This window comes from Pyrgilauda ruficollis, unplaced genomic scaffold, assembly GCF_017590135.1.
Source record: "Pyrgilauda ruficollis isolate IOZ18807 unplaced genomic scaffold, ASM1759013v1 scaffold39, whole genome shotgun sequence".
NCBI lineage: Eukaryota > Metazoa > Chordata > Aves > Passeriformes > Passeridae > Pyrgilauda > Pyrgilauda ruficollis.
Window position 1 is genome coordinate 4,723,991 of NW_024525378.1, and position 14,980 is coordinate 4,738,970.

At 53.9% G+C, this 14,980-nt stretch overlaps 1 protein-coding gene across 1 annotated transcript in view; it reads right to left on the minus strand.

Annotated features, from left to right (window-relative positions):
* Positions 1–14,980, minus strand: part of MEGF6 (multiple EGF like domains 6) — a 43,592-nt gene that overhangs the window by 9,455 nt on the left and 19,157 nt on the right. The window contains exons 6-22 of the mRNA XM_041476553.1: positions 14,249–14,386; positions 13,567–13,689; positions 13,037–13,204; positions 11,919–12,050; positions 11,719–11,847; positions 9,616–9,744; positions 9,396–9,530; positions 8,081–8,215; positions 5,574–5,699; positions 4,555–4,686; positions 4,068–4,196; positions 3,569–3,700; positions 3,168–3,296; positions 2,490–2,618; positions 1,923–2,051; positions 1,173–1,301; positions 260–388 (exon numbers count right to left, since the gene is read on the minus strand). Of these exons, the coding sequence (XP_041332487.1) occupies positions 260–388; positions 1,173–1,301; positions 1,923–2,051; positions 2,490–2,618; positions 3,168–3,296; positions 3,569–3,700; positions 4,068–4,196; positions 4,555–4,686; positions 5,574–5,699; positions 8,081–8,215; positions 9,396–9,530; positions 9,616–9,744; positions 11,719–11,847; positions 11,919–12,050; positions 13,037–13,204; positions 13,567–13,689; positions 14,249–14,386 (2,253 nt within the window). The remainder of the gene's footprint in view (positions 1–259; positions 389–1,172; positions 1,302–1,922; positions 2,052–2,489; positions 2,619–3,167; positions 3,297–3,568; positions 3,701–4,067; positions 4,197–4,554; positions 4,687–5,573; positions 5,700–8,080; positions 8,216–9,395; positions 9,531–9,615; positions 9,745–11,718; positions 11,848–11,918; positions 12,051–13,036; positions 13,205–13,566; positions 13,690–14,248; positions 14,387–14,980) is intronic.

Sequence of the window (14,980 nt, forward strand, 5' to 3'; positions counted from 1 at the left end):
ACCTTCAGGACAGCCCTCAGACAACAGGAACCAGGTGGGGTGGAACTGGATGAACTTTAAAGTCCCTTCCTACCCAAACCCCTCTGTGACTCGATGGAAGGAGAAAGGGCACAGCAAAACAGGGGCACAGCCAAAACCACCGCACTGCCAGCTCCCTGCTTGCTGAAATCTGAATTCTCTGTCTGTGCTTGAGCCCCCAGATCCTCCAGGTGCTGGCAGAGCCACGATGCCCAGCTCAGCCCCCAGACACCCCACTCACCTGTGTCACACTTGTCGCCGGTCCAGCCGGGCTGGCAGAGGCAGTGCCCGGTGCGGCGGTCACAGAGCCCCCCGTGCTGGCACTCACAGCGCTGCTGGCACTCCAGGCCGTGCTGCCCCTGGGCACAGGCTGGCAGGGGCACAGGGTGAGACACTGCCCTGGTGCCCACCCTCCCAGCTCCCACCCTCCCTGCACACACAGGAAGGACCGAGCGCCCCAACCCCTCGCGCGTCACCTCCAACCTCCACAGGAAAACTGGTGGAGTTCGGGATGCTGAGAATTTTAGACTTTTTGTGCTGACAGACTCTGACTCCCTAGAGAACACCGCATTTGACCTGAGGCCGTGGAGAAGCATCCAAAATTGGTTGATAGAATTGGGATTATGGGTGTGGAGTTGATTAGAAGTGTATAATATAACATGGTGGAAAATTTAAGAGTTTAAGGTTTTAGAATATAGGAATACATATAAAGAAAGATGGAGGTTCCAGGCCAGAGGCTGGTCATCCTTCTTTACCCCCTTCTTCCTTCTTCTCCATGGGTTTGGGTGGTATTTTGTAGCTGGACAGAAAAGTCCACATTGCGGACTCTTGAGTGATCAGTTATTGGGTTAAAAGCGAAAATAATTTAGGTGTCATTTCTTAATTGGATAGTTTATCCTTAAAAGACCTTGTAACAAGGGATAGTTGGCCATTTTGTGCCTTGTTAGTGAAAAAAAACTCACTGTTACCAGAACTCACTGCTGTGAGGCTGTAACATTGACAACAAACAATAAACATCTACGCCTGAACGCCAACTATTGTCTCAAGTGAATCCTGACCCGACAGAGGTAGAAAAAGCAAGCTGAAAACCATCAGAAAGCCATTCCAAACCAGGCCCTGTGTGCCCCAGAGCTGTTTCCCAGCTGTTTCCTCACCCAGCTCGCAGGCCAGCCCGGTCCAGCCCGCAGGACAAGCGCAGGTCCCCGTGGCCGGGTCGCAGGTGCCGCCGTTGTGGCAGAGGCAGCGCTGCTGGCAGTTCTTCCCATAAAACCCCTCCGGGCAGGCTGAGGGACAAACAGGACAGACATCCCGGTCAGGACACAGCTCTGGAGGCTTGTGCCACGCTGCCAGAGCCGTGGGTGGATGGTCTGGTATGCAGCAACACTGATTTTGATGCAATGACAACTTTAGGTATGTCACCTGCTCAGGTGTGTCACTGTCATATTTTCTGAAAAATCCTTTGCCAGGATTTTTCTCCTGAGAAGCCTCAGAAAAGAAATGTAAACAATAAGTATCTGATGGCTGTGGAACGTGGTCTGGTTTACCAACAGGTGCACCTTTGATTGGTCTCATGTGGATTGTTTTTACTTAATGACCAATCACAGCCAGTTGTGTCGGAATCGCTGTCTGTCAGGAGATTTTATTGACTCCTTTCCTTTCCTAGCCTTCTGATGAAATCCTTTCTCTATTCTTGTTACTATAGCTTTAGTACAGCATCTTTAATATAACACAATATCATAATATAATAAATCAGCCTTCTAAGAAACATGGAGTCAGATTCATCTCTTCCCTTGTCCTGGGACCCGCGAACACAGCGACACGGGTGGGCACCATTCCTCGCCCACCCCGAGGAGTGGCATCCCTCCCCGTGCTGCCAGGGGAAGCAGGGGTGTGGGAAGGGTTACCTTGCTGGCACGAGGGTCCTGTCCACCCCTCGGAGCAGAGGCAGAGGCCGCTGATGTGGCTGCAGGTGGCGTTGTTGAAGCAGTGGCAGGTGAGGCTGCAGTTCTGGCCGTACCTGTTCTCCGGGCACGCTGCAGGGGAGCACAGCAGGCAGGAGTGGTGGGCACAGGGTGGGAATTACAGCAGCCAGGCTCCTGCCAACCCTGCCAAGGGCTGGGAGAGGATGTGTCAGGGGTGGCTGGCTGCTGTGTGAGAGGGTTTTGTGGGGTTACAGGGAAATAATGTGTCCTACAGACCTGGCATCCGAACACAGACACTGCTACCATCACTGTTACATCTTTCATTTGTTTGGAAGCAGTTTTTCTGGATGCCCAAACCCTCATTGCATCCAACCACAAATGCCCAGGCAGAGCCCCCCCAGTCTTAACCCAAATTAAACTGCACACAGAGAAAATCACAAATAGGGAACGGACAACCCAGAACTCTGGTTCCTATGACCTGGAAACAGAGACAGCCCTGGCTCCAGAGTGCCATGGAGGGCAGGGTGGGCATCTCCCACAGACACCTACCCTGGGCACAGCGGGCACCAGTCCAGCCTGGGGGACACTGGCACTGTCCGGTCACAGGGTCACAGTGGGCACCATTCAGGCAGTCACAGGCTTGTCGACACTCCAGTCCGTAAAATCCATCAGGGCAGGCTGTGGAAAACAAAGGAGAAATCCACACAAAATGCAGAGCTGGAGCCCTCCAGGGGGAGAAGGTGCCTGCCCCTTGGTGGCCTTTGTGGCCAACGTGAGGCTGCACCAGTGTGACAGTGCTGCTGAGGGCAGCAAATGTTGGATGCAAGTTCACTGTGGACATTCCAGGTACAGGAGAGGGCAGTGGTGGATCAGGAGAGTGATGGCTTGAGGTTCCTGACCATGGAGAGGCTGCTGGGGGAGCTGGATCCCTGCATCCAGGGATCCTCCAAGAGGCTGCTCCAAGACTCTGTGTGCAACATGTACACACTCAGGTGACCACAGCAGCTGTGCAACCACTGGGTCACCTATTATTTACATTTTCGTAGTGCTTTTTTCCCCCTAAACCTTTTCCCTCCAGAAATAAAACCAAAGGCAGCAGCTTGCAGACTTGTTGCTCCGCCCAGGGCCATCCTGAGGAATTCCCTTTGCTGTAACAGGATAACAAAGTCAGACAGGGAGCACAAAGCCTCTGGGATGGAGGCCTGGTGCCCAGGGTCAGGAACTCACCATGTTCACAGAAGGTTCCTCGCCAGCCTGGGCTGCAGGTACAGGCCCCACTGACGTGGTCACAGGTGGCTCCATTGTCACACTGGCACTGGTGCCGACAGCTCTGCCCAAACCACCCTTCTGGGCACTCTGGAAAAAAATGAGACTGAGGAGTTTGTCCCTTCCTGGATCCCAGAGAAGCTATCTAAGGCAGGAGCTTGCATTCTGAATGGAATAAAAATATCTGACAGCTGAACCCACAACCAGCGGGTTCTAACCCACCCCTTACAGGTGTGTACCCACATCACCCTGGGCACGGGATCAGCACCACAGCCAGGGCAGGGGATGGGCTGGAGCCTTTCCCTGGAAGCCCTGCAGGCCCTGGTGGGTGAGAGGGCAGGCAGGGCAGGGGCAGCACTCACTCTGCTCACAGTGGGTGCCCGTGTAGCCGGCCTCGCACAGGCACTGCCCGCTCTCGGCGCTGCAGCTGCCGTCGCTGTTGCTGCAGTTGCAGGCGTGGGCACAGTCAGGGCCCCAACGCCCCAGGTCACAGGCTGGAAAAACACAGCAAGAGCCATCACTGGTGAGTACCAGAGAGCACGGGATGGGCACAGCGATGCCTTCATCAGCAGGCACAACATCCCTTGGGCACAACGACCAACACAGCTGCAGAGAGGCCAGCGGCACTGCCAGCACAAGACAGACAGCAAAGAAACCAAAAGGATTTCAGAGCGATTTCCCTGGCAGAGGCACGGCACGAAGACGAGAATGGGGAGGTGGCAGCATAGCTTGGCACGGCCAGAGTGGCGTTTCCCTGGCAGAGGCACGGCCAGGACGAGGATGAGAATGGGGAGGTGGCAGCATAGCTTGGCACGGCCAGAGTGGCCCAGGAGTGGGGGTGGCAGAGCACAGGGGCTGTACCTCGCTGGCAGTGGTGCCCCGTCCAGCCGGGCGGGCAGCTGCACGTCCCCGTCACCGGATGGCAATGTCCCTCGTTGCCACAGCTGCAGCTCAGCTGGCAGGCAGGGCCGAACCAGCCGGCTGGACACACTGCCAAGGGAAACAGGAGGGACTGCAGGTGGCTGCTGGAATCCCAGCCCCAGGTGGAGCTGCTGGGTGCCGCGGTGCTCCGGCAGAGCACTGACACAGCCCTGACACCCCGAGTGCAGGTGCTGAACGGGACAACGGGCTCAGCATTCTGCCTTCTTTTCCCCTGCTGCAGAAGTCACTGCAGTGGAGATGGGCTAGAAGGACTTTGAAGGCCCCAGGCTGCACCCCAATGAGTGAGGAACAGAGATGTGCACAGTGCTGAGGGTGGCAGTGCCTGGTCGGTCACTGGATGCTCCAGCTCGGCTGAGATACCCCCATTGCAGCTGGAGGTGAGGAACCCAGCCCAGGCTGCACTCACCATCCTGGCAGCGCTGCCCGGTGTAGCCAGGTGGGCACAGACAGGCTCCGGTGGCGCGGTCACAGCTGGCGTTGTTGGCACAGTCAGGGCAGATCTCCTGGCAGCCCGGCCCCCAGAGACCCTCAGGGCAGGCTGGAGCGTGAGCAGACAGAGAACACAGAGCACCAGGATCAGAGCTGAGGTGGCAGAGGGAAATGTGAGACCTTTTGGGCTCCCTCTGGCCGTCAGTGCTGCGCTCATGCGAGACGTGGATTTTGTTCGCAGCACGTGGCTACCAGCGAGCACAGCATGGCCCTGCCTGTCTCTAAGTGCTATTCTGAGCTCACTCCAGGATTTTCATGCCAATTTTGGATTTGCAGCCACTTGCAGGGAGCTCCAAGGGCTCCTCAGTGGGAAATGGTGCTGCTGGCACAGGGGCTCCACAGCTGCCGTCACACCGTGGACAGCACATCAGTCACTGCTCTGGGACCCACTGGGAGCTGCAAAGAAGGAGCAAAAGGCTAAACTGCTAAAACCAGGGCAGGAATCCTTCTCCAACTGGTCCTAAGCTGCTCCAGGGCCTGGAAAAAAGGCAGCTTGAAACGTATGGTAAGCACTGTGCACACGTAGTTTCATTGCTCAGCCAAACTCTTTAGGAGCAGGACATCTCTATGTGACTAATTCCTTCCAGCTGCTGCAATACTGCAGAATCATGCAAAAGCTTTCCATTTCAGACTTTCTAGTTTTCCAGCAGTTAAAGAGTAATCTGGTGAAGGCAATGAAAAACATGCATCAATAAAGAAAGGTTCCTCTCCTGCACTGAGGACTGCAACAACAAAAAACATCTTCATCTTTTTCATCGTGTTGTTCAAGACTCACCATCAAAAGCTGCAATTTTCTCTAATTTTCCACAAAGATGATTCTAACTGCACTGGGTGTTTTTAAAATGAGTTTTAGTAAAAGAAAAGCAACAGGTCTACACCTAAATCCCTCCCTCCACACTGAAATCCCTGAGTGTTTGCTCTGCTGCCCGTGCTCACCTTGGGCACAGTCGTGTCCTGTCCAGCCAGGGGGGCAGTGGCACTGCCCCGTGCTCCTGTCACAGGATGCTTCTCCACAGGCACAGGGATGCTGACAGCCTGGCCCAAATGTCCCCTCAGGGCACTCTGTGGGAGAACAGCAAGGTCAGAACATCCTCCCCAAGATACCCAAGAGCATTTTACCAACCTGGCCCTGCAGGCTGAAGGAGCCTCTGGGTCTGTGGAGGGTTCCCACAGCTGTGAGAGGTTCCCACCTGTGCTCATGGTTTAGTGGGCATGGTGGTGTTTGCTCAAAGGTTGGACTTGGTGATCTTGGAGATCTTTTCCAACATTTGGTGCTTGCTCAAAGGTTGGACTTGGTGATCTTTGAGGTCTTTTCCAACATTAGTGATTCCAACATTAGTGATTTAGAGATGTGACCCCTCTGTGAGCCACTCTGGTCACCTCCAGCATTGCCACCACCACCTGGTCTGTCTGCCTGATGTGTGTCCTTTCAACAAGTATTTCTTCATGCAAGAGTGACCACTCACACCCACAAAAACTGAGGCCAGACTGATCTCCAGTCTTTGGACAAGGACTCTGGCCAAGGCACGCTGCTGTCTCTGGGCTGGGGTGCAGAACACCAGGGTCACAGCCCCACACCAAACCACCCTTGGCTTTTCCAAGGTGCTCTGGGGGTTTTTACCCCTCTGGCTGAATGCCTCCAGGATCTGAGCAGCAGGATTTTAAGAAGCAGCCAGGTTTGCAGCAGGACACAGATGGAAAGAAGGAAAGAAGGAACATCCTCATCCAGAGGAGCAATAAGTGCTTTTCCTTCCCTCTGCTCTGATGCCAGCGTGGTTCTGCTGATCCCAGCTCGCTTTGATCTTTGCATCCCGTGCCACAATTTAGCAACGAGCTGGTGACATGCAAACTGAGGGCTCCACAGCAAAGATCCTTAAATCCTCTCTGAGTCCCCCATGAGAGCTCCACGCTCACCAAAGCCAATGTTCTGAAAAGCTTCAGCAGAGGGGAACACGCCGGCACCGACAAACCGCGGAGGAAACGCAGCGCCTCCATTTCCAGTGACACAGTGGAGTTTTTGTTATTCCTCCTCTTTGCTAATTGATGGCAGATGTTTGTCTTCACCCTTTAATAATTTCCAGATCCGAACAACAGCCAAGAGCCTACTATTTCTATACAAATATTTGTGTTATTTCCTGTGACTCCCCCCTACAGCCTTCAGCTCCTTTCTTACCCTTTTTAAAAATATCCTGAGCGGGAGCACCCAGCCTGACAAAGCTCCAGGGGCCACAGCATCCCCCCACGGGGGGCTCAGGGCTGTCAGACCCTGCCAGGGAGCACAGCCCTGCAGGAGCTGCTCCCATCTCTCCCTCCAGCACTGTGGTTAGCAATTGCATCGGGATTTTTGCTGCTTTCTGCAGCTCTTGTTCTGTCAGAGATGGGGCTCTGCACCACGACCCTTTGCTGGCAGATCAATGAGGCTGATGGTTGCAGCTTCTGGGCTGGGGTGAAGCAGTGCTTGGCTAAACATCAGTTAGTGCAGAAGCTCCTGGGATGCTCCAGTCCAAATCCAGATGCTGGCCACTTCCAACCTCTCCATGCAGCGTCTGCTGCTGCTGCAGTCTGTCTCCAAATGTCTAACTTTTTGCATTTTCTGCAGGTCCTAACCAGCTGAAGGGGGTTCAGGAGGCCCCAGCCTGACAAGGGCAGCAGTGGGTTGACTTTTCAGTCGCCACTCAGCTCTGTGGTTGGCAGAATGTATTCTTTTCCAAACACTGCGTTCATATTTTGTAATCATCACCTCGGGCCAATGACTCACTGCCTTTAGGTTCTCTCAAAGCACCTTTGTCTGCCCAAAGTGAAGCTCTCTGGCACACAAACCACCCCCAGAATCTTGAAATCTGCACCCTGAGTGTTGGACAGTTAGACATCCACAGAGCTGGGCAGCTCAGTCACCATCCCATCAACTGGCCCTGCATGGAAGAGCACAAAACTGCTCTAGGAGGTTCATACAGAGGCAGAAGTTTGAATCCTAATGTAAATTAAAGGTAAAATTCTCCTTTGCACTTGCAGAGGAAACAGAGTTTTCAAAAAAAAATTAGAGAACAGAGCAGAAAATGTGATACTGGTTGTGCTGGGCAGGGATTGCCTGGAAGGGAAAAGACATCAAGGCCAGGGAAAGATAATTAGATCCCAATCACCTCCATCTACCCACACAGAGATGTCCAGTGGCAGGGTGAAGAGAAACCTTGTTCTCCTTTTCTGAATCTTATACCAGGAATTCTCTCTCCCACTTTCCAGAGGCAGCAGTGTCTCACAGAGACCTGTGGATGGCAGCTCCTGTGTCCCCTGAAGTTTCTGCTGGCCACCCATCAGATCATCTGCAGTGGGCTGGGGCTCTCAGGGGATTCTGGAAGTGCTTTTGTGTCATTTTGTGATGCAAAATGCTGAGGACTGGTGAGTTTCCAGCACACTCAGAGCTGCCCTGCAGGGCCCTGCCTCACCTTGGTCGCAGTGCTCGCCGTGGTAGCCTGGGGGACACTCCTTGTGACACTCCCCGGTGACAGGGTCACAGGGCACTCCTGGAGAGCAGCTGCACTTCTTCTTGCAGCCATCCCCATAAAACCCAGGGTCACAGCCTGTGAACAGCCAGAATTAGAGAGAAAGAAGCTCTGAAGTTACTCCTTGCCCCTGGGTGCTGAGAACCCTTCCAAGCTCCACCAGCCACTGTCACAGCTGTCCCACATCCCACTGTCACAGCTGTCCCACCAGCCACTGTCACAGCTGTCCCCACCCACCACACAGCTCCTGCTGACCACTCAACGTGGCTGAGTGTGAGCACGGTGTGCTTCTGAGTGAGCAGGAGGTGAGACAGTCTGGGAGGGTGGAAAGCAAGCAGAGCTTTTCCCTGAGAAAGTTAATGGGGAAAAGAGGCCGTGGGAGGAAAAAGGGGGATGATCTGGGGATGCTTTGTCGGGACAGAATGACACCAGTGTGTGAGTGTGGATCTGCTGAAGGGAGGGAGGGCTCTGCAGGGGTACCTGGACAGGCTGGATAGATGGGACACATCCAGGTTTAACAAGTCCCAGTGCTGAGTCCTGCACTTGGGCCACAACAACCCCTGCAGTGCTACAGGCTGGGGACAGAGTGGCTGGACAGCAGCCAGGCAGAAAGGGACCTGGGGGCACTGATGGACAGCAGGCTGGACATTAGCCAGCAGTGTGCCCAGGTGGCCAAGAAGGCCAATGGCTCCTGGCCTGGATCAGGAATGGTGTGGCCAGCAGCAGCAGGGCAGGGATTCTTCCCCTGTGCTCAGCCCTGGTGAGGCCGCACCTCGAGTATTGTGTCCAGTTCTGGGCTCCCCATTCAGGAAGGACATGGAGGGGCTGGAGCGTGTCCAGAGGAGGGCAAGAAGGCTGGTGAGGGGTCCGGGACACAAATCCTGTGAGGAGCAGCTGAGGCAGCTGGGGTTATTGAGCCTGGAGAAGAGGAGGCTCAGCACAGCCCTCATCACTCCCTGCCAGGAGGGTGCAGCCAGGGGGGATCAGGAACAAGAAGACACAGCCTTAAGCTGCACCAGGAGAGGTTTAGGCTGGACATTAGAAAGAAATTCTTCACAGAAAGGGTGAGTGGGCTTTGGAATGGGCTGCCCAGGGAGGTGGTGGCATCCCCATCCCCGGAGGTGTTTAAGAAAAGCCTGGATGCGGCGCTCAGTGCCACGGTCTGGGTGCCAAGGTGGTGTTGGGTCACAGGTTGGGTTTGACGACCTCAGAGGTGTTTTCCAAGCCATCTGAAGGTGTGGCCCTGTGCCTCACTCACTGTCCTGGCAGCGCTGGCCGCGGTAGCCGGGCTTGCAGCGGCAGGAGCCGTCCCTGGCGTCGCAGTCCCGCGAGTTGCGCTGCAGGCACCGACACTCCTCTGAGCAGCCGGCCCCAAACGCCCACTTGGGGCACGCTGCAGGGACAGGGAAGAGCTGGTCAGCGAGGGGCAGAAAGCTCCTTGCCAGAAGGGTTGGAATTCAGGGATAATCCGAGCGTACCCAGGTGGCAGAACCGGCCGTACAGGCCGGGATCGCAGAGACAGGCGCCGTAGATCCGGTGGCAGTGACCCCGGTTGGCACAGTTGCACTTCTTCCTGCAGTGCTTCCCGAAAAATCCCTTGGGGCACCCTAGTAACAGAGAGAGGTTTCCTGGGAAGATGAGCCAGTTTCAGCAGCTTGTTTTAATTGAGAGAAACACACCGGAACCAGAGCTGTGTTCAGTTCTCGGAACCGGAGCAGGGATGCAGCGAGGGAAGGGATGCAGCCAGGGGGAGAGAGATCAGATTCCCTGCACCAGCTCCAAATCAGCTGCGCAGTGTCACAGGGGATGTCACTTCATGGTGCTCCAGGGCACCCATCAGCTCTGCACTCACTGTCACCAGCAACTCCGCTGGCTGGGACAGAAAAAACCCACCCACAGGGCTCTGAGAGGTCAAGTCTGTCCTCCGTGAGAAAGCAACCCACGAGGCTGCTCCTGTTGAAAACCCACAGGGATATTTGCACTATTAAGTGAATAAAATTATTGTTTTTTCTCTGTTATGCTAAAGATCTCGATATTGGAAGCACATGGCAGACAGGCTGTGTCAGCAGAGTGCTCTGGCCAGCAGCTGCCCAGCAGCACGTGCCTTGTCCCTACGAACAGAGGAGCAGAGGAAATGCCACCTTGGGACAACAGAGCAATCCTGCACTGTTTATTTTCATTTTACCTTCCTGTTTTCCCTCTGTCCCTCTCAACCACCTCCTTCCTACAGAAAGAAGAGGTCGGGGTATCTCTTGTGTTCATTTGCATTCTGCTTCACTCTCCTCCTTCAGTAATAGTTCCCATATGCTCCCAACATGTGACTGAAGTCCTTTTGTCTGAATCTCTGATTGTCTCCCTCTTTCTGGTTTTCAAATTATGTCCCCCGAATTTTAACCCTTTGGGAGCAAGAAATGAGCATCACCAGCAGTGACACCTCCTTTGGGTACTCTGGGTACTTTGGGTAACTACTGCTGTCACAGCTTTCCAATGCTTTGGGTGGAAAATACCTCCACAGTTTCCATGGAAATTAACCATGGAAATTGTGGGTTTGACATTCTTTTGTGTCTGCCACTGAATGCCCCATGAAATAGAGATCCCTGCCCCCAGTCATGGATGAGCAGAGAACAGGGACTGCAAAGGTCTTTGAGTGCAAAGACAGAACACCTGTAGCACTGTTTTGTGGGGGAAGAGTGCCATTTACCACTCCATTTGCTGTTTAAAATGACATTTTTCCACACAAGGCTCAGTGGCTGATGGACTCAGATGGAGCAGGAATGTGTTGGAGCTGCTCTCACTGGGATGGCTCAACAAGAGAGCTGGAAGATGCTGCTGATCTACCCTGAGTTCCCTGTCAATCCTACCTGGTGCCAACCCTCTGCTTGGAATTCCCTTTCAGAAATCCCCTAAAGTTCAGTATCACCCCAAACCCCTCCCCTAAATCTGTAACTGGAAGATGCTTTTGTGAACCTGCCCTTTACCCCTCCCCAGGATATCTCCAATTAGCTGCTGATTTATCCCCTCCCCTTAAACCGCCCCTGTTTAAAAACCCTTACACACCATCGTCGTTCTGTGTCTTTGGTCCCTGACCCTTACATGGAATAAATCCTTTTGGAAACCATTCTGAATGCCTCTCCCTTATCCTTGCTCCTGCTCTGGACACTTAACAACTTCTGCCATAGGGTTTAAGCCCTACAGGGGGAGAGAGATCAGATTCCCTGCACCAGCTCCAAATCAGCTGCGCAGTGTCACAGGGGATGTCACTTCATGGTGCTCCAGGGCATCCATCAGCTCTGCACTCACTGTCACCAGCAACTCCGCTGGCTGGGACAGAAATAACCCACCCACAGGGCTCTGAGAGGTCAAGGCTGTCCTCTGTGTCCTCTGTATCCCAGACTGTGCTGCTTTCAGGGAACAGCCCACTCCCGGCGCAGTGCTGGGAGCTGGCTGGGGAAAACTCGCACCACATCAAGTGGTGGCAAATCTCTGCTAAGACATTGACACCAGGAAGGAGAAGGAGGAGGAGGAGGAGGACAGGGATGGCCCCCAGCACCACAGAGAGGCTGAGGGGACGCTGGACTCACCATCCTGGCAGAGCTCTCCGGCCACGCCGGGCGGGCAGCGGCAGGCACCGCTGGCAGGGTCGCAGGTGCCGCCGTTCTGGCACCGGCAGCTCTGGCTGCAGTTGACGCCGAAGGTGCCGGCTGGGCAAGCTGGGGAGGGAGAGAGAGGTGAGGGCTGCAGCCACTGCACAGCCTGGAGCAGAGGACAGAGCTGCACTCACTCTGGTTGCAGAGCAGGCCAGCCCAGCCGGCCGGGCAGAGGCAGCCGCTGCCCTCGGCGCCGCACGTGGCTCCGTTCTGGCAGTCGTCGCAGGTCAGGCTGCACTCGGGGCCAAACGTGTGCTCCAGGCAGACTGCAACGAGAGGCACTATCGTAGTAACGGTCCCCTGAACGGGCAATAATTAGCATTGACTCCATGATTGCAGAGGACTGATTAATTGTTTTATTAAGCTATACTATACTATTAAAAAGCCTATAAAATCGGTGCTATGATGCCTGATGGGCAGGAAGAATGATGCATAGAATTCTATGATATCAGAAGGCTAATTAATAACTTTATTATACTATATTACACTATAACTCTATTCCACTAACAAGAACTATCACTAACTAACTAGCAAACCCATGACTCTGCCCGAGAGTCCCGACACGCACACATGGATCCAATTGGTCAATGAATCCAAAACACCATCACCAGAATCCAATCCAGCAATCGCCTCAGGTAAACAACAGAACACATTCCACATGGGCACAAACACAGGAGAAGCAAATGAGATAAGAATTGTTTTGATCATTCTTTTCTCTGCTTCTCTCACAGCTCCTCTCTGTTCAGAGGGCATGTGAATAATACACCATAATCCTTACAGACAGTCTGATACAGCTTTGACCTAATTGGTCAGTCAATCTAAATACCATCACTAGTGTCCAATTAAGAAATTACCCTTTGCTAAATAATCTCCATAACACAGTTCACATGTGCACTTTTCTGCACATCACTGACTCAACAAGTGTAATAAATGGAGATAAGAATTGTTTCTAATTCTTTTCTTTGAGCTTTCTCACAGCTTCTCAGGAAAATCCTGGGAGAGAACTAGCTCTCTCTCTGTTCACAAGATACGTGATTACCACAAGGCACCACGGGTGAGAACCTCCCCGAGGCTGCTGCAGCAGCCTGGGCAGTTTGGAGCCTCCCCAAGTGGAGGCTGCAGCAGAGCTAAATGCAGAAAAGGCACTCAGCAGGCCTGCTGTGTTCACCAAACAATTAAACCCAGCCTGCACCGTCATTCCTGAAGAGCTCCAAGCAAAGCAAAGCACAGCACTGACCGCTGCTGCACCCACCGAACTTCTCTGACAGCGTGTGCTCCCCTCGTGCTTCCACCTCCTCCTCCTCTTCCTCGTAGTCGTCGTTGAAGAGCTGGGTGAACTCATCCCGCAGGATGGCCACGTGAGGGATGGGGCGGATGACGGGGCGCCGGCCATCCAGGGCCTCCACCGTGTCCTCGATGGCTGCGGGGCAGGGACAGAGGGGACAGCGTCACAGCAGGGACCAGACAAGGTCCCTGGGAGGTGAACGGGGGGACAGGACCTCTGCAAGGTCCCTGGGAGCAGGGACAGGGGGACAGCACCTCTGCAAGGTCCCTGGGAGGTGAAAGGGGACAGGACCTCTGCAAGGTCCCTGGGAGCAGGGACAGGGGGACAGGATCTCTGCAAGGTCCCTGGGAGGTGAACAATGGGACAGGTAAACAGGGGGACAGGACCTCTGCAGCAGCAAAGGGAAACCAGAACTTTCTGTGGCTCTCGGGTTTGCAGCACTGATCTTGCCCTGTTCTGGCACATCTGAAGCTGGTACCTCTAGAGTTGGCACTCACCATCACAGCCACAGCCATCCGTGCTGAGCCTGTACCCGGCATGGCAGGAGCACTCGTAGCCCCCAGGGTAATTGTAACAGTCTTGCTGACAGCAGTGAGAACCCGTGTCACACTCATTGATATCTAAACGAGAAACAAAGGGTGTTAATACACTGCAGAGTGGTGGCAGGAGCTGTAAACCGCTCCCTGACTCGTTCTGGGGAGATTTTACTGCTCTGCTGCCAAATGCTGAGCCAGAATTCTCGAGTTCTTCCTGAAATCAGGGAGCTTCGTGTTAACAGATCATCCTCCCCATCCAGGGAGGAATCCTTGAGGGAAGTTCATTGTGATTCCCAGCTGGGGATTGTGGTTACAGGTGTCCTTACAAGCAGGGTGATTCCGGCTGACTAACTCCTGCTTGGGGCAGTTTCATCCGGGAAAAACTAATTAGTTTGGAAGTCATAATTACTGTCCAAGTCACAAGTGCTGTCCAAGTACAGCCTGAGGGAAGTTTGGGGATATCTTTGAGCAGAGCAACATTTCATCTGCTCTCACTTTCCATCAGTTTCTATCCTCTTTAGCCTGTTTGAAGTGCACATACACAGTAGCCAAGAGGGATCCTGACCTAAGATCCCAAGAGGGATCCTCACCATTATCTGGGATGTGCTTGGAAATCAAGGTCTGGCTTTTTCCTGTTCCTTACCAGTGCACGACTTCTGGTCCTCTTCCAGCCTAAAGCCAAAGTTACAGGTGCAGACTGGGCCAGAGCTGGTGTGGTGGCACGTGTGGGAACAGCCCCCATTGTTGGTTTCACAGCTGTTCACAATCTCCATCTCTATCCCTGGAAAAGGCAGCCTGGTTAGGATCCTGTGGGACACATCTGCACACACAGCTGGCCCCTGCCTGCCCCCACCAGCTCCTGGCACTGCATCCCTGCTGAGGAGGGGGATCTGCAGTGGGAAAGGATGGAAATAGCTCAGCACAGAGGCCACTGCTGGGCTGGGAAGTGGGGTATAAAAAGAAACCTCTGGATCTCACGCAGCCTCTCAGGGATGGGGTTGTGGAGCAGGCTCTGGACAGTCTCCGGGATGAAACTGCTCCCACTCCTGCCAAGCAGCAGCGTGTGCTGCCAACCAAAAGTTGGCTCAGCCTCAGAGCAGAGCTGTTCTGGTGCCAGGCAGAAATGGGAGCAGCAGAACACAGCTAAGTAGGGAAACATCCAGATGCCTACAGCGAGAAGCGTTAGCTCCTGACATGTCAAAAGCGGTCGGCGCAAACATCAATTGCAGCCATAGATCATCCGAGCTTGGCAAGGTTTCTGTAAACTTGTCTAGTTAATTAAGCTTTCTTAAACTAAAAGGAACTTGTTTCATGGAGCTTTGACTCAGTCCTGAACCTCAGGAAGACAATTTCTGCCTTCAAGAGCGCTGAGTTT